Source organism: Petromyzon marinus, chromosome 61 (assembly GCF_048934315.1).
Source record: "Petromyzon marinus isolate PM22_M1 ecotype Great Lakes invasive population chromosome 61, UKy_Petmar_22M1.pri1.0, whole genome shotgun sequence".
Classification (NCBI taxonomy): domain Eukaryota; kingdom Metazoa; phylum Chordata; class Hyperoartia; order Petromyzontiformes; family Petromyzontidae; genus Petromyzon; species Petromyzon marinus.
In genome coordinates this window covers 11014522-11036470 of record NC_133727.1, presented here as the reverse complement: position 1 = coordinate 11036470, position 21949 = coordinate 11014522, and the positions used below count along the sequence as shown (strand labels likewise).

General features: G+C 46.4%; 1 protein-coding gene across 2 annotated transcripts in view; it reads right to left on the bottom strand.

The window, feature by feature from the left end:
* LOC116955719 (serine/threonine-protein kinase PLK4-like) overlaps positions 1–21721 on the bottom strand; it is a 42680-nt gene extending 20959 nt beyond the window's left edge. Inside the window, exons 1-7 of one of the 2 annotated variants that reach the window (XR_012930059.1) lie at positions 21568–21721; positions 18720–18824; positions 17198–17294; positions 16282–16431; positions 14051–14202; positions 10997–11091; positions 5142–6979 (exon numbers count right to left, since the gene is read on the bottom strand). Coding sequence is in view for 1 of the 2 variants with exons in the window: in XM_076053559.1 (XP_075909674.1) it covers positions 6892–6979; positions 10997–11091; positions 14051–14202; positions 16282–16431; positions 17198–17294; positions 18720–18824; positions 21568–21705 (825 nt within the window). In the remaining variant the exon portion in view is untranslated. Of the gene's footprint in view, positions 1–3248; positions 6980–10996; positions 11092–14050; positions 14203–16281; positions 16432–17197; positions 17295–18719; positions 18825–21567 lie in introns of those variants that run through there. The other variant, XM_076053559.1, reaches the window with a different exon arrangement.
* Between the last annotated feature and the right edge of the window lie 228 nt (positions 21722–21949).

The window sequence follows — 21949 nt, the reverse complement described above, 5'->3', positions numbered from 1 at the left end:
TGGTCTAGCCAGTCTCCAGACCTTAATCCCATAGAAAATCTGTGGAGGGAGCTGAAGGTTCGAGTCGCCAAACGTCAGCCTTGAAACTTTAATGACTTGGAGAAGATCTGCAAACAGGAATGGGACAAAATCTCTCTTGAGATGTGTGCACCCTGGTGGCCAACTACAAGAAACGTCTGACTTCTGTGATTGCCAACAAGGGTTTTGCCACCAAGTACTAAGTCATGTTTTGCAGAGGGGTCAAATACATATTTCCCTAATAAAAATGCAAATCAATTTATAACATTTTTGACATGCGTTTTTCTGGATTTTTTTGTTGTTATTGTCTCTCACTGTTCAAATACACCTACCATTAAAATTATAGACTGATCATTTCTTTGTCATTGGGCAAACGTTTAAAATCAGCAGGCGATCAAATACTTTTTTCCCTCACTGTAGAGGCCACACGCAGGCAGTGCCGGATGAAGCTCGTGCGGGGCCTGTGGCAAATATTATGAAGGGAACCTAAATTAAAAAAAACAAATATTAAAAGAAATGTTTTACTTGCATAGTAAAGTAATTGTATTTTTTCATTTGCTATACAGTCAGATAATACGACAAATCACTAACCTTAAACACCCAGTCGTTCGTAAAAGTTGAAGGCGGGATAGTACTATAGTAATAGAGCCAGTGCAGAATCAATGAACCGGAATTGACAGCTTGAAAGCATTTAGCGCGAGGCCCTTGAAAGTGCGGGGCCCGTAGCTACTACATATGTAGCTGCTACTTGTGCTACTAGGATAATCCGGCACTGCACACAGGTCACGCTTGAAAAAGAGGCGACACTTCACGTGCGTGTCGCTCGGGGCGTTTATTCCATCTGCCGAATCAAATCAAGGATACAACGAGAGAGAGGAGGCCAGAGTAAATGGCGGTTTTTTTATTATTTCACGCTTTTATTTAACTCACTCTGTCTGTTGTCGTTGTATCCTGAAAACTTGTAACTAAATTTTAACCCACTTCCCAATGTGGTATCGACTGCAAACTTGGTATACTTATGTCATACTGATGACAATACTATCTTCTATCATAAAAATATTAAAAAAAACATATATTTTAAAATATTATTTTTTATATGTTATGTTTCGGCTTGGGTCTTATTGTCCACGCTCAACTAACGTTGGCTGTAAAGCTGCGCATTTTGATGTGACGTCACATTTCTCACCCCCCCTCGTCACACATCGTCACAAATGTCTGACCCCCCCCCCCCCCGAGATGCGTGACGTCATTTATGGACGGCCCCTTTGCTTGTCGAAAAAAAAAGTTACGAACATCGACCACGAAGGGCGCTTAAAAATGCGAGAGCAAACACATTGTCACACTGTGAACGAGCAAGAGATTTGTTCTGTCCGGTGGGGTTAGGGGGAGATGGTGGAGCGGTGGGCAAACTAAGTTGGACATGAACTTAGTACAGTAACGTAGCAGCACGGTTTAATTCACCATCCCCAGCCTGCATCACCTTCGACACGTCGCTGCTGTCACAATCCCTTAGTACAAAATTTACACCGAGCACTGCCCCCCCCCCCCCACAGACCTTCCGGCCATGCTTCCACCCCCCACATGAAAGACGCCATGCCAATCTACACTTGAAGTTTTCGTGACTGCAGGGATCCATACTCTTTGGTTCTTTCGGTAAAGTCATGTGGGTATAAAATAAAATAAATCACGACGTTTCGGGCGCAACACAAGCGTCCGTCATCAGGTGGGACAGCCACAACAAGAAACAATTGCTGAAGTGGGCAAAAGGGCTGCTGTAACAAGATGCCATGTAACAAGATGCCATGCCAACCGATTATGCACAACCCCTGCCAGGTCACGTCCTACCCCCCCCCCCCCACTCTTCCTCCCCGTTGCCAGCACATTGCTCCCTGGACAGAATCTCCCATCTTCTTCTTCACTCTGCTGTCCGGATACTGAACTGCTTCCCTGATGAACACATTGTCGGCCAAATCACCGATTCACGTCGCCAGGTCTTCAAATGCCCCGAGCTCACACACGGGACATCTCCTAACTTCACCACACGCCTTGTAGGTGAGCCGAGTGCCGATTCGATGTACTACTGTCTGACAATGGCTGTTGTTCACAATTGCACCCAACAAAAAAAGACACTTGGGCCCTGATGCTAGCGATGAAATTGGGTGCGCGCTCCCCTCTTCCTCCTGTTCAATTTCTCTCCCACTCTGAAGCCACGCCACCTTGGCCCCTCCAGTCCGTGGGGGGGGGGGGGGTCCCAGGGCAGTCCACCCTGCCTGCACTCGATCACCAACGTGAGCCACGGTGGTAGGGGTGGGCAAAAGCATTGCACTGTTCCCGCAATTGCAACAATCAAACCCAGAGCTCCTTGGACACTTGCGAAAAAAACGCACGCCGAATCAAATGTTCATTTGCTTTAACGTTTAAACAGTCCGGGCATTATTGTTAAATAATGGAAAGTGTAGTAAAAAATAATAAACGAGGAGCACGACTAAATTCCATCCTGAATAAAGAAAATAAGGCTTCAATCACAGTTTTTTGACGCACTTGGGGCTATGCACTTTTAATTCTACATTGAAGACTTGTTTCTTTAGAACTGCTTTTTGTGTTTAGTTTTGTTGTCTTTCCGCCGCACCTCCGATTAGCACGCTTGGCTATGTACGGTGCGAAATAAGTTCAACGTACATACGTACATTAGTCTCCGTAGTGTATGCCCTCTTTGGCAAGGTCCCTCAATTAAATTATTAACTTAAGATTTTTTTTATTTAACCAGGTAAGGCTTACTGAGCGATATAGCTTTTATTTTTTCAGAAGCGACCTGGCCACAAATGATAGCTCAATGAAGTTGGCTCATCACGTGGAAATGTATTGCAGCTAAATGCTCTAAACGCATGTTTCTAAGTGTGGAGAGAAAAGCGGATGGCCTGAAGAAAAATCCTCGCGACCATGGTGAGAACTCGCAAACTTCAAACAGACAGGCATCAGGGTTGGGATCGAACCCACGACCTCCTGTATACCACGCGAAGTAGTTAACATCTCCGAGCCACCGTGATGACGACGATGATGAGAGATGCAGACTCCAAATATACAGAAGCAGGCATCGTCAGGGTCGGGATCGAACCCACGACCTCCTGTATGCCAGGCGAGGTAGTTACCTGGTAAAATAAAAATAGTTTAGTTTTAGTTTACAAAGTTATCTGATGATGCCATGTTAGTAATGAGCACACATACACATCCACGGTTTTATAACTTTTATTTTATTTGATTGTGTTGCGGTACATGATACACACAAATATAACACTATATACACACACACAGTACATGTAATTCAAAGCAAAAGTAAAAAAATAATGCAAGTCACAACCAGCACATCACACGCACACATTTAATTCATAATTATTGCCCTTGGCATGACATTTTTCTTTTTGACCTTACCAGGAGAGTGGCCAAGATCCAATTAAATATAAGTACCACGCAGCTCATTCAACACTTTCACCAGTGTGCAATGTACATGCTGCTTTTTATTTTAATTGCATGTGCAACAGATATATAATTAGCTGCCCACAACCGTCAACTTCTAGAAAACTCCAAACTTCTTCACGTACAGGGCGATGTTTTTCATCGTGAGCATTTACATCGGCTTCATTCTAAGTTTCGTCCCTGTTTCCTATTTTTGCACGACGCAACTTTCATTTCCCTCAAAAATCCCGCACCTCCGATTAGCACGGTTGGGTACGTAAGGTGCGAAAGAAGTTTAACATATATACAGTGAGAGAAAAAAGTTTTTGATCCCCTGCTGATTTTGTACGTTTTCCCACTGACAAAGAAATGATCAGTCTATAATTTTAATGGTAGGTTTATTTGAACAGTGAGAGACAGAATAACAACAACAAAAATCCAGAAAAACACATGTCAAAAATGTTATAAATTGATTGGCATTTTAATGAGGGAAATAAGTATTTGACCCCTCTGAAAAACATGACTTAGTACTTGGTGGCAAAACCCTTGTTGGCAATCACAGAGGTCAGACGTTTCTTGTAGTTGGCCACCAGGTTTGCACACATCTCAGGAGGGATTTTGTCCCACTCCTCTTTGCAGATCTTCTCCAAGTCATTAAGGTTTCGAGGCTGACGTTTGGCAACTCGAACCTTCAGCTTCCTCTACAGATTTTCTATGGGATTAAGGTCTGGAGACTGGCTAGGCCACTCCAGGACCTTAATGTGCTTCTTCTTGAGCCACTCCTTTGTTGCCTTGGCCGTGTGTTTTGGGTCATTGTCATGCTGGAATACCCATCCACGACCCATTTTCAATGCCCTGGCTGAGGGAAGGAGGTTCTCACCCAAGATTTGACGGTACATGGCCCCGTCCATCGTCGCTTTGATGCGGTGAAGTTGTCCTGTCCCCTTAGCAGTAAAACACCCCCAAAGCATATTGTTTCCACCTCCATGTTTGACGGTGGGGATGGTGTTCTTGGGGTCATAGGCAGCATTCCTCCTCCTCCAAACACGGTGAGTTGAGTTGATGCCAAAGAGCTCCATTTTGGTCTCATCTGACCACAACACTTTCACCCAGTTGTCCTGTGAATCATTCAGATGTTCATTGGAAAACTTCAGACGGGCATGTATATGTGCTTTCTTGAGCAGGGGGACCTTGCGGGTGCTGCAGGATTTCAGTCCTTCACGGTGTAGTGTGTAACCAATTGTTTTCTTGGTGATTATGGTCCCAGCTGCCTTGAGATCATTGACAAGATCCTCCCGTGTAGTTCTGGGCTGATTCCTCACCGTTCTCATGATCATTGCAACTCCACGAGGTGAGATCTTGCATGGAGCCCCAGGCCGAGGGAGATTGACAGTTCTTTTGTGTATCTTCCATTTGCGAATAATCGCACCAACTGTTGTCACCTTCTCACCAAGCTGCTTGACAATGGTCTTGTAGCCCATTCCAGCCTTGTGTAGGTCTACAAACTTGTCCCTGACATCCTTGGAGAGCTCTTTGGTCTTGGCCATGGTGGAGAGTTTGGAATCGGATTGATTGCTTCTGTGGACAGGTGTCTTTTATACAGGTAACAAGCTGAGATTAGGAGCACTGCCTTAAGAGTGTGCTCCTAATCTCAGCTCGTTAAAAGACACCTGGGAGCCAGAAATCTTTCTGATTGAGAGGGGGTCAAATACTTATTTCCCTCATTAAAATGCAAATCAATTTATAACATTTTTGACATGCGTTTTTCTGGAGTTTGTTGTTGTTATTGTCTCTCATTGTTGAAATAAACCTACCATTAAAATTATAAACTGATCTCTTTGTCAGTGGGCAAACGTACAAAATCAGCAGGGGATCAAATACTTTTTTCCCCTCACTGTACACACATACAAATCCAACCTTTTCAACTATTCACCTGTATGGATCTATGTATGTTTGAACTTCTTTTGCGCCGTACATAGCCGCATCTGCATACACTTCTCTATGCATTCCTCTATGCTTTAGTGCTGTTCGTACAGGACTCAAACGTCATCGTGTACATATGGGAATTGTAATTGTTGCTGCGTCAGCAAATATTTCATCAAATTAAAGCACCGTGCGTGAGCGTTTAATTTCTCCCTCATCATTAAGGCACTTTGTGGGATTTCGGGCGATATTGCCTTTTCATTTCATGATCACTCACGTTTGTTTACTAACATCTGTTTGGTTACACCTCATTTTAGAATCAGAAGAAGTGTATTTCCCACCGAGTAAAGCCCGTAGAGCTAAGAAGCTCTTTAAAAAGGGGCAACTCGGCCGCCAGACGACATCATCAAAGGATTCCGCTTTAAAAATAAAAGACACAAACAAACTTAATAACAGCGATTATTTTATAAAAACATAATTGCTAGTATTGATTATGCTATGAGACACAATTGCTAGTTATTAAGTTTGTTAAACGCCTGCAAAATATTCATCTGTGTGCAAGCTTCTGATCCGACTGAAAAATGGAACGGTAATGTCCGATACAAGGCTATAATGCACTGTATTGGTTCGTCGACCTCAGACATTTAAGGAAAAAAGTTTTTTTTACGAGAATGCACAGAGTTAACTTTTAAAAGACTACACCAAAGCCCTTCACATCACCCATGATTGTAATTTCTAAAAATATCTTTGGCGTATTCTCGTACACTCAAGCAATGCATAGGCAAGGTGACTCTATTGTTAGATGAACTCCTTCAATGTGCTGTGACCCCTATGTGACGTGCACATGAATATTTATTTTCATCAACGCACTCAGTTTCCATTGCCGCAAATCGTTTACATCCGACAATAGCGAAAGAAACGGCCTACGCCGGCCCACCAGGACGCCCGGCTCTAATTAGTGCATTTGCCTACCATGTGATTGCTAATGTGCACTTCGCGGCAGAGAGGGGTGCTTTTGGTAATGAATGCTCCCTTCAAAATTACTGGACAGCAACCGTAAGTTCATCCCTTTCCCCGTTCCGAGACGTCTGTAAGTTGCAGGGTGGGTGGTGTCCCGTTCACCACCGAATGTCGGAATGCGCGAGCGGTTCAGCGCTGATTTTACTTAGAGAGGCGTAATAGTAGTGCCATTGTTTTTAAAGACATCTTACTCACCGCAGAGAACCGTAGCCACACGACCGCACTCTATGATAGCTGGCGCCAAACTGTGCCACACGCTCTCCCGCACGGCCTTGTGGGAGCTTCGTCACCGATAAAATTATCTTATTTTAGATTTTCTTCCAAATCTGAAGGAAAACTGATGACGTACACATACGTCATCAGTTTTCAATGACATGCATGTACGTCATCGGAATGGAAAGGGTTAAAATCAGACCATTGACTGAACGGAAAATAACTGTAGCTCAAGTGAGCCACTTGCCCACAATGCAGGCAATATTATATATTCGCTTGGGCCAATCCCAATTCCAGGGCATTCCCATCCAACGCTGGTTTGGACTGCAGCTCGGTGTTCACCACAGATGGCCTACGAACACAGACACACGCACACAAATACAAAGTTCCCCCACATAGCCTTGAGCAGACTGTTGGGGCAAGTGCTGTTCGCAAGCGCCTAAGGTGAGTGGGTGGCCAGCACCACGTCCGGCCGCTTTTGTTTCCCCACTGCTGATGTTTACACACCGCACTAGGTACTCATTTAATGCTGAGCTGATATCGGGTCGCCGGGTTCACAGTGCAGCACGCCATCCACTACGCTACCGCCCCCTGTGGTGAACACATACCAACGAAACCGGTTTACATCAGCCATTGCATTGGAGGCACCGCGGTGGCGAGATGTTAACTCCGTTGCCTGGTATACAGGAGGTCGTGGGTTCAATCCCGACCCGGACGTCTGTATATTTGAGGTTTGCGTGTTCTCCCCGTGTTCTCCCCGTGTTCTCCCCGTGGTCGCTTGGATTTTTCTCCAGGCCCTCCGGGTTTTCCCTCCACATTTCGAAACATGCTTTTAGAGCATTTGGCTGCCATAAATTTCCACGTGATGAAAGCCACTTCGTTAAGCTATCATTTGTGATACCCAGGTCGCTTCTGAAAAAGAGCTAAATAACTTAGTGGGCCTTACTTGGTAAAGCAAAAAAAAGGTTTACTTTCATTTGTTATCATAACCCATATTTCCAGCACATCAAAAATGTAACATAGATATATTTCATCACCCAACCCTTCTAATTCGGTCAGGTTCTTCGGAAGCCAAACAAAAGTAACGTTGACCGAGCAAACATTACCACTGGAGGTGGGAGTTGGTGTAAAATTAAATAATAATAATAAATACATGACAGCCCTTTGTCAATCTACTGCTGGATAAAGACTCCCCCCACCCTCCACCCCATGCCATGTCAGTTAAGAGAGTTTATTTTAGCATACACTTCACGCTGGTCGGTGTGAGCTCGTGAAGAAGGGAGGACCGACAACCAGTTTTTCGGACGTAGCTTGAATCGAGATCAAGTCGCCTGAGTTTACAGCCTGAGTGCGCTAACCAACGTGCAATGGTCGTTAGGACAGTGGTCCGTAGGGCAAATGCCCGGTAGGTTTGGTCCACTCTGTGTTGGGAAATTGCAAATGTGATCAGTCATTTTTTTCTTATACTTTTACCTCTAATTTGTACGTTTTATTGCTTATTTACAGTCTCAGTTGGTATCAAGTTCCATATTGGACAGCGCCAATGAATCTTCCTCACCGGCATCCCATTTGTTTTTTGGACCCAGACCAAATGGGCCAATGAGTGTCGCACGGCAAAATCACGCCAATGCGTCACATCGCAAATCTAGCTCGTATACAGTTTGTCGCACAACAAACTAATTTAAACAAAAACAACGTATTGCACACAGCCCAAATGTGTGCCGGTGTGCTTACGAATGCCTGGGGCCGATGTTTATTAGTCCCAGTCCGTCACTGGTGGCATCGCTTCCCTCCATTGGATGGCAAACGCGTCGTCATCATCTTTTGAGAGAGACGCCCCACACCCAGGACCCTCCGTTTTGTATTTACAATGCGCACCTTTCGCAGCGCGTTCCAAGTGCAGTTTATAAACCCTGTTTTTTTTTTGTATACGTGTACATGCCATTATCAGCGGACGTTTGTTTGCATGTTTTGCCACAGATATGCGTGGTTAATACAGACTTGATATCTTGCAAAAGGTTTCTATTTTGGTGTTTGGACATCTTAACACCTATTTTATTGCCAGATAGGGTAACACCGAGTCTTATTTTTCATAATTTTGGATACTGGCAAAATGATCCCATAGATATAACTGCTCGGCCCGAGCTACATCTAAGTGTTCTGATACTTGCATTGTCTTTGTTCTGTTTGCCTTTTGGTGTTCTCTGTTCTAACACTGGTGGTGAGACTAGGCCATAATAAATAATATATATATAAAAGTTTTTTTAAACACGCTTTAATGAAATGTACCGTACTAGCAATGGAAGAACTCCACGACTCCAGGAAGTGGCCCCGAAGCTTGCCATAACGTAAGGGGGACCGTGGCCAATTACAGCCAACGTCAGTTGAGCGTGGACAATTAGACCCAAGCCGAAACATCTAACATATAAAAAAGAATGTTTTAAAATATATGTTTTAAATTTTTCTATGATATATTGTCATCAGTATGACATAAGTATACCAAGTTTGCAGTCGATACCACATTGGGAAGTGGGTAAAAACTGAGAAGATTTGAGGATACAACAACAGAGTTAATAAAACGCGTGTAAAAATAAATAAGGCTGTCTCTGGTGTAGGCCAATCAGTTTCAAAGACAATCCATTATAATCAGAGCACGTTTGTTTGCATGTTTTGCCACAAGTACGTGTGGTTAATGCAGACTTTGTTCCCTACAAAAGTATCTATTTTGTTGTTTTAACACCCTCTGTTTTATTGTCAAAATGGCCAAGACATGTTCTTATACCAAGCATGTTTGTCAATCCACTGCTCGACGAGTTGCTTTCCCGATGCTGTGCTGGCAGTAAGGGCGATTCGACCATACTTCACCGCATTGGTCAGGCCAACAATGGATGTTGCCGATATGCCCACTAGGCCTCCTGCCCCTGTTTCTTGTTGCCCTTCCAGGTACTATCCAGGCCTATCCCTGCTCAGCTTCCAGGGTCTATGACGGGGCCTATGGAAATCTCCAGGCGATAGTGATCATCGGCTTGTACGTACAGAACTATACTTTACATTCCCAATTTCACGCAGTCCCGGGTCCTACTTGGGGGTTATGTTCCTAGAAAAGGTGCCATGGGGCGAAACGGCATGAGTCGCGACCGATTTGCCCAGAGAAACAATGGCATAGCAGCCGGGTTGCGTTCCTGACAAAGGGTCCGATATGCATACTTGTCAACCCCTTATCAGTGCCTACCATATTACAGACCAATTCAGACCTTATTGGTCACCCCGTGCCCTTATAAATCTCAACGTTCTTCCTACAAAGTCCCATCACAAACAAATAGACAAAAATAAATTCCCGTATTGAAACAGCTTTACACCGTATGGACCTGAAAGACTCAATTTCCCTGTACAAGCATATGGGTAAACCGTATGGGTTGACAGGTATGGATATGCAACTTGGATATGAATACAAATGGGATCATTTAATCAACTGCAGATCAAATCTAAAGTGCAATTGCCTTTGTGCTACTATTTATAAGATGAAACAAAACATTTTTTGATTTAATTTGACCAGATGTAAGGCCCACTGAGAGACTACTGTATGTAGCTCTTTTTCAGAACCGACCTGGCCATCCAAATTATAGCTCAACGAAGTGGCTTATCATCACGTGGACATTTAAATGCAGCACCCAAATAACTCTAAACGCGTGACGTTGATTCTAAATTCTGGAGGGAAAAACTGAAGGAACTGGAGAAAAATCCACCTGACCACGGAGAGAGAGACATGCAAACTCCAAATATACAGCAGGCATTAGGGTCGGGATCGAACCCACGACCTCCTGTATACCAGGCGAGGTAGTTAACATCTCCTAGCCACCGCGGCGCCCATACGTATCTTTTCAACCCCCATCGCCGGAGCACCACGACCTTCCCCTTTTTGTCAGCCTTTTTGTTATGATGACATTTAAAAAAAAAGTGCTTACTTGGAATGAGGTTCAGCGCCGGAGTGCCGCGTCGTGGAGGCAGGCTGAGTGGGCGACGACGCTCCGTCCATCCGTACGTACGTCTGTATGTCCAATCGTCGGTACGCATGTTTGTACGTCCGTACGTCTGTATGTATGTCCATATGTCCATCCGTACGTATGTCCGTACGTCCGGCCATCCGCCCGTACATCTGTCCGTACGTCCGTCCGTCCTTACGTATGTCCATCCGTCCGTCCGTACGTATGTCCATCCGTCCGTCCTTACGTATGTCCATCCGTCCGTCCGTACGTATGTCCGTCCATCCTTACGTATGTCCGTCCGTCCATACGTATGTCCGTTCGTACATATGTCCGTCCGTCTGCACATCCGTCTGTCCCACCGTTCATTCGTGCCCAGAACGTACCGGCTGACGGACGCAGGGAAGAAGCTGGCGCCCGAGCCGCTGCTCTGCTCCTGCAGGGAGATTATTTCCTCGAGCTGCAGGCACTGCTGCCACGCCTGCGGGGAGCAGCAGCAGCAGCAGCGAGCGAGCTCGTTTAATCAATGCGACGTGCACGGACACTCGTGCGTTGGGGTATCCGCTCTAGATTTAGGGTCGCCACGTTCCTGGGAGGCTCCACCGGAGCGTGCGCGTTGAGCTGATAACCTGGCCGCCCCCTTTTCAAAATCAGAATGTTTATTTATATTGGAGAGGAATCCGATGAGCTACGAAGTTAATCTAGCAGTTGGGGGCGGCTCAGAAAATTACAGCAACAAACAGCACGAAAAAAAAAACACGATAGAGTGCACAGTAAAACAAAATGTAAGCAAATCACTACAAATAAACACGTTAAATCGATAAAGTATACACACATTTTAATTGCAGAAGTAAACCAATTCTCAAGCTTGGACAAGGCAGCAAAACAACATAAAAAGCAGTCCCAGACCACACCAAGACAACACAGCAGTAGTCACTCAATAAAATTGCACATTGTAATTTAACTATCGATACTACACGGGTAATTCATACATGGGTCAACCCCACCAACTTTTACAAAGCCACTCAACTACTATCCCTGCCCTTTGCCCATATAATTGGCCAATCCTGCAGGAACAAATGATTGAATCCAGGACAAATACTTCAGGAATTCGCCGCAGCCTTTATGAAACGTGGGACTTGTCCTCATCAAAACGGCACCTTTGATAGCTTTGATTTGCACGCATGTGGAGAAGCAAGCAAACCAGCTGCAAGACCAAACTGACATCTTAAGAACGTGCGTGCGAGACTTGGACATTGAAAAAGACTAACAAAGATAACATATTGGCACTCGAAATGTATCGCCACAGAAGGATGCCGCATCTAATCTGGACCCAAAGAGTGACCAACGTAGAAGTGAGAAAAAGGTTGCACGTTGAAGAAGACAGCCTGATGATGATGATGCAGGCAGTGATGAGAAGGAAACTGGCACTATTTGGACACTTACGTAGGATGGACAACAACAACAGAAAAATTGATAGTGTGTTGTTCGGAAAAAATGGAAGGAACCGGAGAGAGAGCTAACAGAGAATGGCTTGACCACGACATAAGAGAATGGTGCCAGAAGACGTTGCCACGACTTGAGCATATTGGCACTGAGAGACAGACAGGAAAGTGGAAACAAATGACGAAATGTGCAGTGGACACCTACTGATACTACTCCTACGGAGCTATCTGCCCATGGATCGTGATGATGATGATGAGGTGTTAGTTAGTGCATGCTTATAACCAAGTATTTTGATGCAACAGTTGATGGATCACTTAGAGATTTGTGAAACTCACAAATTTGCGAAGCTGTGAGGAATAATAATCCTCACTGCGCGTCAACGCCATTCCGGAATGGTTGGCCAATTCTGTTCACGAGTGTGTGGCGCAGTGGTGGCTAGGAGATGTTAACTCCCTCGCCAAGTATGTAGGAGGTCGTGGGTTCGATCCCGACCCTGACGACTGTATATTTGGAGTTTCAGTGTCTCTCTCTCTCTCTCCCCGTGGTCGCGTGGATTTTTCTCCGGGTCCTCCGGTTTTTCCCTCCATGTTTAGAATCAACGTGCATTTAGAGTATTTGACTGATATAAATATCTACATTATGATAAGCCACTTCGTTGAGCTATAATTTGTGATAGCCAGGTCGCTTCTGAAAAATAGCTATACTGTATATCCCCAGTGGGCCTTACCTGGTAAAATAAGAAAATGTTAAATAGTTGGTGTGGCATTTGGCAGTAAACCAGGGGGGGATCTTGAAATAAAGCCACACTCGAAGCTCCAAAGGGATATGAGAACCCAAGTGTTGTGTGGCCGTGTTATGGCAGTACAACAAGTGGGTCCATGGTAGTCTCAAGACTGAATTTCTGTACCAGTAGAACGCCTCTTAACGATGGTTAATTGGTTCCATGAAACCGGTTGTTAAGTAATTTGGTGGTTAAGAGAGTTTAGGAAACAAATGTTAAAGGCTTAATTCGTTCCGATAGCATCGAAAATTACCCTTTTTCACCCCAAAAACTTACTTTATAATAGTTAAACAATGGATGTTAATAAATAAAGATACTAAAACAACTTTATAAACACATTAAAGGAAACATGGTTAATCAATGCATTAATTAATATTTACTGTACCTACAACAGCCTGTCGTTAACAGGGGAATGGTCGGTAAACTAACACATTGGGCGCTATGGAGGCACTACACTACACTGTACACTACACTACTATATACTACACTACTATACACTACACTACTCTACGCTACACTACTATACGCTACACTATACACTACTATACACTATACTATACACTACGCATTGGGCTCTATGGAGGCCCGTTGTTAAGCGATTAGTCGTTAACAGGGGTTGTCGTTAAAAGAGGTTTTAATGTTCTTCCATCAAAAGTCAAAGTGATTTGCTGCTCAAATGAAGAACATCGGGACAATGCTCGTTTTCCCATTTACAGCCCCTGAGCCAGTGGTGGATATTCCACATTCCTATGGTGGGGGAAAGTTTTTTTTTTCTTCCATAGAACCACAGTTAATTTCCCCACAAAGTGGCACTCAGATTATAATCGACCCCCAGACGGAGGGATGATGGGCCAAGTCAACTTCCAAAGGGGATGTGATCTTGTGACCTCCCGATTGCGAGCCGCTCGCTCGACTGGTCGAGCGCCCTGGCCATGAGACGACGTTGCAAGTGGTCGTGGTGGACCGGTCCTGGGCCTCCCCTAGGTCTACTCAGCCTCGAATGAGTACCTGGTACGGTGTGTCGTAAACATCGCCACTGGGGAGACAAAGGCAGCAGGGCGTGGTTCTGTCCACCAACCCCCTTGTGTGTCGCAGTGCTGGCGTTCATAGGTGCTGCTCGCTAACAGCACTTGCCCCAACAGTCTGTTAAGGCTACACAGGGGATCTTTGTCTTTGTGACAACACAAAGCGGTGCCGCGGCCTTCCTTCACACCTGCAGGGACCGCCGGACGTAGGCGCCCGTGGCGCCGCCGCCGCCACCACCACCGTCCGGCTGGGATGCGTCGCAGGGAGACTGGAAGGTGCGGGTGAGCCCGGACGCCTCCGTCACGCTCACGAAGCCGTTCGTGATGAGAACCTTGACCCCTGGAGGACAGAACACGCAGGTCAGCACTGGGGAGACACAGGCGGCCAGGCGCGGCGCTGGCAACACCGATGATTAAACCACAAATTCTTTGATTGGGATAGAGAAAACGTCGCTCACCTTCTGCAAAACTGCATTGTTGTTCCCTTGATGGTCTAAGGTCAACCGCCCAACTCAATTGCCTCTAACCTTTTGTTGGACATCACAGGTGCGGTCTTCAATAGGTTTAGAAGCTTGCACACAGACACATCTTCTCTGGGCACGTAACGGTGGCGAGACGTGTCTGCGAGATGCAGCAGGGCTTTTCTTCGTGATGATAGCCTTGTGCTTTCAGATCAACAGCGCCAATTCCAAATGGAGCCAGGGATTCGATTTCATCATCATCATCAATTTGCACTGAAATATGTTCGGTTTGCCTTGCATCAAATGCGTACTGGCAGTCGTGGGAATGTACATCGGTGGAAGGAACAAAAAATGAAGGGACCTCAGAAGTAGTTCTCTCATGTCCACTTCAAGAAGCTATTCCCTAAATTGGGGCGATGTCACACTGCCTCCTGCAAGAGTCCCTAACTCAAATATCCTTATCTCACGATATTACAATCTCACGACATGATGCCAAGAGCACGATTAAAATATAATTTGGCGGAGGGGGGGAAGATGTGTCTTCCAACATGACTGCCTCGTTTTATTTTGCGCCCGTGTAGCTAGCGGCACGGCCATCACGTGCGCGGGCAGGGCAACTGCACCGGTGCCCAGGCGTGGGGGCTGTGGAGAGCGGTGGAAATTGCACAGTGCGGGGCCCCAAAATTGAATTCCTTGAACCAGGTCCCATCGCCAACCACGCAACTATGCGAAGCTTCCGCACATTTGGGAATACACACCAAAGACGTATTAAAATTGCAATCACAGGTGGTGTGAAGGATTTTAATGGGGCATTTTAATGCTTAACAACACACCGATGTGCTGAACTCGTTAACGAATTGACACATTTTGTTCACGTGACAAACCTTACTAACTGGCTGTGTTGGGTGGTGGCGGGTTTAACGTCGCATTTATATTTACACGATCTAACCCGATATAATCTTTATTATGGACAGCGTTTGAATGTTGGTTAACTCTAAAATTTTACAGAAGCATTCTTTTTCCTTCAAGGTCAAATTGCCAACTCAATTTCCCTCTAACCTTGTGTTGGACATCACAGGTGCAGTTTTTAGTAGGTTTGGAGCCTTGCACACAGACACGTGTTCTCTGGGCACGTGACAGTGGCGAGATGTTATCTCCCTCGCCTGGTATGAAGGAGGTTGTGGATTCAATCCGGACCCTGACGCCTGCTGTATATATTTGGAGTTTGCATGTTCTCTCTCCACGTGGTCGCGTGGATCTTTCCCTCCACATTTAGGATCAAGGCACGTTTTAGAGTATTTGGATGCAATAAATGTTCCACGCAATAACACCACTTCGTTGGGCTATATTTGTGATGGCTAGGTCGCTTCTGAAAAAAAAAAGTTCAGTGAGCCTTACCTGGTAATAGAAAAAAATAATTGTTACATTTTTTAGCGTAACTCATATTTACAGCACAACAAACGTGTAACGTTGATATCTCTCATCACCCATCATCGATCCATCTGTTTCTGTCAGGTTCTTGGGAAGCCAAACAAAAGTAACGTAGACCGAGCAAACTTTACCACTGGGGGCGCGGTTTGTGACATGCCAAATAATAATAATGTTTCCGTGGCTTCGATGTCGACCTTGACGCCTCTATATTTGAAGTTTGCGTGTTCTCTTCCCGCGGTCATGTGGATTTTTCTCCAGGCCCTCCAGTTTTCCCTCCAAATTTAGAAACATGCGTTTAGAGCATTTGCCTGCTATAGATTTCCACATGATGAGCCACTTCGTTCAGCTATCGTTTGTGACAGCCAGGTCACTTCTGAAAAAGAGATATATCGCAGCTCAGTGGGCCTTACCTGGTAAAATAAAAAAATAGTTTATAGTCAGAGCGCTGGGCTGGCACCATCTGGGATCCTGGGTTCGAATCCGAGTTTTTTTGGCCGGCCCGTGGTTTACTACTGCCGTCCGCTCACCGTCGTGGAAGCGCGCTTCCAGATCGCCGGGGGGGCCGTTGTCCATGAGCGAGAAGCGCGCGTCGTCCGAGCTCAGCGTCACCTTGGGCGTCTTGGAGCGCACCAGAGCCACGAATCGCGACGCGTAGCAGTACTTGCGCCAGTAGCGCCCTGTCCCAGCGGCACATGGGAGACAAAAATCCCTTCAACAGACTGTTGGAGCAACGGCTGTAAGCGAGCACCTATTAAGGCCAGTAGCGCCCTGTCCCAGCGGCGCAGAGGAGACAAATAAGACCCCCCCCCACCCCACTGTAGCCTTGAACAGACTGTTGGAGTGAGAGCTGTTAGTGAGGACCTATTAAGGCCAGTATCACCCTGTCCCAGCGGCGCAGAGAAGACAAAGATCCCTCCGCTGTAGCCTTGAATAGACTGTTGGGGCGAAGGCTGTTAAGTGAGCACCTATTCAGGCCGACACGGCACATGAGGGGGTGGGTGGTCAGCAGGACACCCGGACACACTTTAAGAGGACACCGTGCCAATTGGCGCCCGGCACGACCCAAAAACATGCATCAGACATCAAACTATAAACAATTTTTATTTTAGCAGGTAAGGCCCACTGAGCTCTGTAGTTCTTTTTTAGAAGCGACCTGGCCATAAAACATAGCTCAACGAAGTGGCTTATCATCACGTGTAAATGTATTGCAGCCAAATAGTCTAAACGCGTAATGTTGATTCTAAATGTGGATGGGAAAAACCGGAGGACCCGGAGAAAAATCCACACGACCACGGGGAGAGAGAGAGAGAATACACAAACTCCAAATATACAGCAGGCATCGTCAGGTTTTGGGATCGAACCCACGATCTCCAGCATACCAGGCGAGTTAGTTAACATCTCGCCACAATCGTGGCTGGCCACAGTGTCCTAGCTCTGCCTCACCTGGCAGCTTGTCCAGGCTGTAGCTGACGGCCGAGTCGCGGCTGCAAAGTGGCTCCTCCGCCAGTGACGTCCCATCGGGCGGCTGGCAAATCCACACCTGCAACACAAAAACCGTGCGTGCGTGTGCTGGCTGATAGCGCTCTTCATGCAGAGCATCACCCCGACGATGCTTCACAATTAAAGACAAAGTCAATCGGGCTCTAAAACAGGCGAACTCAAATGAATGGACGCGTGCAGTCTGTTTCGTCAATCCACTGCCAGCTGTGAATATCTCGCCCCCATGCCTTGCGGGTCGTGAGGGATATATGACCGTACTTCACCACGCTGGTCTGTGAAGATGAGCGAAGGTGGGGGGGGGGGGAGGAATACAAAGACAAAGATCCCCCGTATAGCCTATAACAGACTGTAGGGGCAAGTGCTGTTAGCGAGCAGCATCTATGAAGGCCGGCATGGCACACGAGGGGGTGGGTGGCCAGCACCATGCCTAGCCGCCTTTGTCTCCGTCGTGGCGATGTTTACACACCACACCAGGTACTCATTTGAGGCTGAGTAGACCGAGGGGAGGCCCATAACCGGTTCAGATAATCATCACTGATGTCGGCGTGAGCGGGAATCGAATTCGAGTCGCTGGGTTCGTAGTGCAGCGCGCTAACCGGTGTGCCACCGCTCGTTGGAGAGTAAACCCACAACATTTACAATTTGAGTACAACAATTCTCTGCGAGTGATTACAACGAGCTTCATCAGGCGATTTGCCATAATTGTGAGGAAGTCTTCTGGCTATCGGTCTTAAATAGAGTAAAGGTGATGTTATCACTGTTTGCCTATCAGGTGCGAAGATCAGAGGGGGGTTTAATGTCATCATATAAATTGTAAATGTTGTGGGTTTACTCCCCAATATACCAGTGTGCTGAAAAAATTGCAACTACAGGTCGTGTGAAGAATTATAATGGAGCATTTGAATGCTTAACAACACACCAATGTGCTGAACTAGTAACGAATTGGCATGTTTTGTTCACGTGACAAACCTTATTAATTGGCTGCGTCGGGTGGTGATGGGTTAACAACATTTCTACTTACACGATCTAACCCTAAAAAGCTTTATTATTAAGAACCCGGTTTAATCACTATTTAACGAAACCATTTTTTTTATTTCACCAGGTAGCTCTTTTTCAGAAGCGATCTGGCCACAAATGATATCTCAACTCAGTGGCTTATCACGTGGAATTTTTTTAGCAGCCAAATACTGTATACATGTTTTTAAATGCGGAGGGAAAAAACAGAGGTCATGGAGAAAAATCCACGTGACCACGGAGAGAGAGAGACACGCAAACTCCAATCATACAACAGTCGTCAGGGTCAGGGATCAAACCCACATCCTCCTACATACTGGGTGAGGTAGCTAACATCTCGCCACCGTGGCAGCTGCCACGGAGGGTTCTGACACAGGGTCTCAGCGGTGCCGTCTTCAGTGCCCTGAGACCCCCCGAGTCACCCGGCCACCTGGAGTTGAACATTTCTCACCTGTCTCCCATCCGGCGAAATCCAATGTATTTCGTAAACGCACGCGCTTTGCTCCTTCCTCTTCAGAAACTGCATGCAGACTTCCCCTGTGCAGGTAATGCTCACCTGTTCCACGCATGAACATATTATGTGGCGATGCCGCATTGGCAGACCGGTGCACGAGGACAAATAACAACAAAAACGGAAAGCATTCGTAAACAACAACGTCCAACCATATAAGGAAAAGGTACATAAGGCGACGTTTAATGCAAAATCTCTGCTTCATAGGACGTAAATAGTCGGGCGTAAATAGAGCTGTACATCTTAGCAGGCCCAATGGGAGGCAGGTCCACGTGAACTGGGGACTCACAATTAACAAGAGTTATATATCTTGACCTAAAGCTTTCGTGACTGCAGGAATTCATATTCTTTGGGTTTTTTGGTAAACTCACGTAGATAGGTACAAATTAATAAAAATGTTAAATATAAAATGAACAAAAAACTACGAGGTTTCGATCAGAACACAAGCGATCGTCTTCAGGAGGAAAGAGGGGGAAAGCTGCTGAATGCAGACTGTTTTATAGGGTGTAGTCCTAGGGTCATAAACGAAGTGGGCGGGGCTAGTGATGTTAATGTGAGAAATTAGCATGTTAATGTAAGATCGGCGAGCGGCGTCCGCGACGAGTGCGTGGGTGGCGATGTTAATGTGAGAGATTAGCGTGTTAATGTGAGATCGCAGAGCCACCGCGGCGTAGAGGTCGGCGTCCGTAGGTGGCCACGTTGGCGCGACAAATTCAACCTGTTAATGTGAAATCGGAGAGCCGAAGCCATGGGGAAAAAATTAAAAAATTACATCGGAAGGTGGCAGGATGGGAACATCACAGCCAGTTATGACTTAAACTGGTTGATGACGTCTTTGCAATGACTGCTGAGTTTGTACCCATCCTCTCGGTTGAAATTGTGTCTGTGTCTGTATATGTGGATGGCTTCATGAACGAATCTTTGTTAATAGCCAGTGGGCTTACAAAGTACCTTCGTCTTAGAGAAATCAATTTCGTGTGAGCCAACCGCATTAAAACAATGATCAGCCACGGCCGACATGTTGGTGCTACCGTGTTTAAAATCTGCCTTATGCTCACGAACACGGTCCGAGACATGTCGCTTAATTTCCCCAATGTAACTGCTGCCGCAGACACAGCTTAGTTTGTAGACGCCAGGGTATTGCATATCAGGGATCCTATCCTTCACAGATGAGATCAGATCACGAATTTTATATACTGTGTTAAATCGAACCTGAATCTTGTGTTAACTCATGATTTTGGAAATATTTTTGGTGACCTATGCTATGTATGGCAAGATGATGCTTTTAATTGGGTCCTCAGATGGTTCTTTCCCAACGGTTGGGGTGATCGCTTTACGGATTGTGTGGTCCGAATATCCATTCATCTTGAGAGCTTGGTGCACGTGTTTCAGTTCACTAGCTAGGTGATGATGGTCGGATATGCATCGAGCTCTATGGTGTAGAGATTTGATGAGGGAACAAAAATGGAAAGCATTCATCATGGTAATGTGATGCAATGTAAACATTTAAGAAACGCAAAATTGTGCGAGTAGCATCTCTTGCGTGCATTGCTACTCTCATCATGCCGTGTTCATGAAATTCATTTCCAGGTCTCCCTTGAAGCAGTTGACCTCAAGGTTTTTGTCCTTGAGTTTGTCGGGTGGAGAATTATTCCACACGACAGGGCCCAGGCACCTTCTGGAAAGCGCTGTTGCCACGCGTCTCTAGGCCGGGGCTTTGTGTCACAACGATGACGAGCAACAGCAGCAGCAGAGCTGAGGTGTTGTCGTTTTCCGATCGTTGATGACAGGCGTGCACAATTCCAGACAAATAACGACAGTACCATACTACGCAGGCACTCGTATAGTCAGACGGAGCTTCCAACATTGTGTATACCAGCAGACCAAATTTCTCTAGACCGGCCTTGCATCTGAGACCCAAAAGTGTGCTCTCAAAGTCAAGCGACAATTCATGCATTATAGGTCGATTCTGATTCCCCACAAAGTCAACAGAACCGCACGTCACGTGGTTAATGAGATGAACAATGCCGACGATGCAAACCAAAATGGGTAACTCAAGGGAGAGGAATTTAATGTATGAGAGAGAATGGGACTCAATAAGAGAGGCGCAGCAACAGAAACAGTGGGGACGAGCGGAAAGGGAATGGAGATGTTCAGTTACATTTCCTGCTGTTGCATGAATTGTTTTACTGCTGGATTCAATCTCCCAAAGTTTTGGACAATCCTTGAATCAATGTGGCCGGTTGTCTACAGTGTGTATGTTGAACTTCGTTCACACCATACGTAGCCAACCATGCTAATCAGAGGTACAGGGTAAGTCCCTAAGAGCTACGCAGCAGTCCATATTGCATCATCGTTTAAAGTGTTATTTTGCACCCCCTGTTACAGACGGAGGGCATACATTTTGGCTCTCAGCCTTATCTGAAAAGCGTTAAGCAAGATTCGTTAATCTTTGTGTGAAGTGACCCCGGATCATGACCCCGGATTCTAACCCCGAATCGTGACCCCGAACCATCACCCAACATCGTGACCCCAGATGGTGACCCCGGATTGTGACCACGAATCGTGACCCTGGATCATGACCCCAGATCATGACCCCAGATCGTGACTCCAGATCATAACCCTGAATCGTGACCCTGAATCGTGACTCCCAAATCGTGACCCTGGATGGTGACCCCCGAATCGTGACCCCCAAATCGTGACCCCCGGATCGTGACAATTCACCAGCAGGCTTAGAACGGGCGGTATGAACCGTCGCGGGCATAGAGGACAACAAGTCGATGCTCACCTCGGCCCTGCTGGTGGCGAGACGGTACGGCTGCAGCCGCCTGGTGTTGAGCGGCGTCACCACCAGCTGAGGCGCGCCCACCGAGGCCTCGGCGGTGGCGGCGGCACCGTGGGCGCATGGTGGGGGATCGCTCTTCATCCCGGCAGCCCAGCCCGGCGCAGGGCGCTGCTGCTGCTGCTGCGGCTCAACGCGAGGAGGGAACGGGGTTGAGGGTGCGATCAGGTGGGTCCCGTCTGGATTCCCTAGAGAGACTCTCCCATCTGGGCTCGGTGTGGATCACAAGCAGAGCTGGGAGGTCCAATTATTTAAGTAATTAATTTCTCTACCGATCATCAGTTAGACCAGGGACTGGCAACCTGCCTCTCCGGAGCCACTTGCAGCT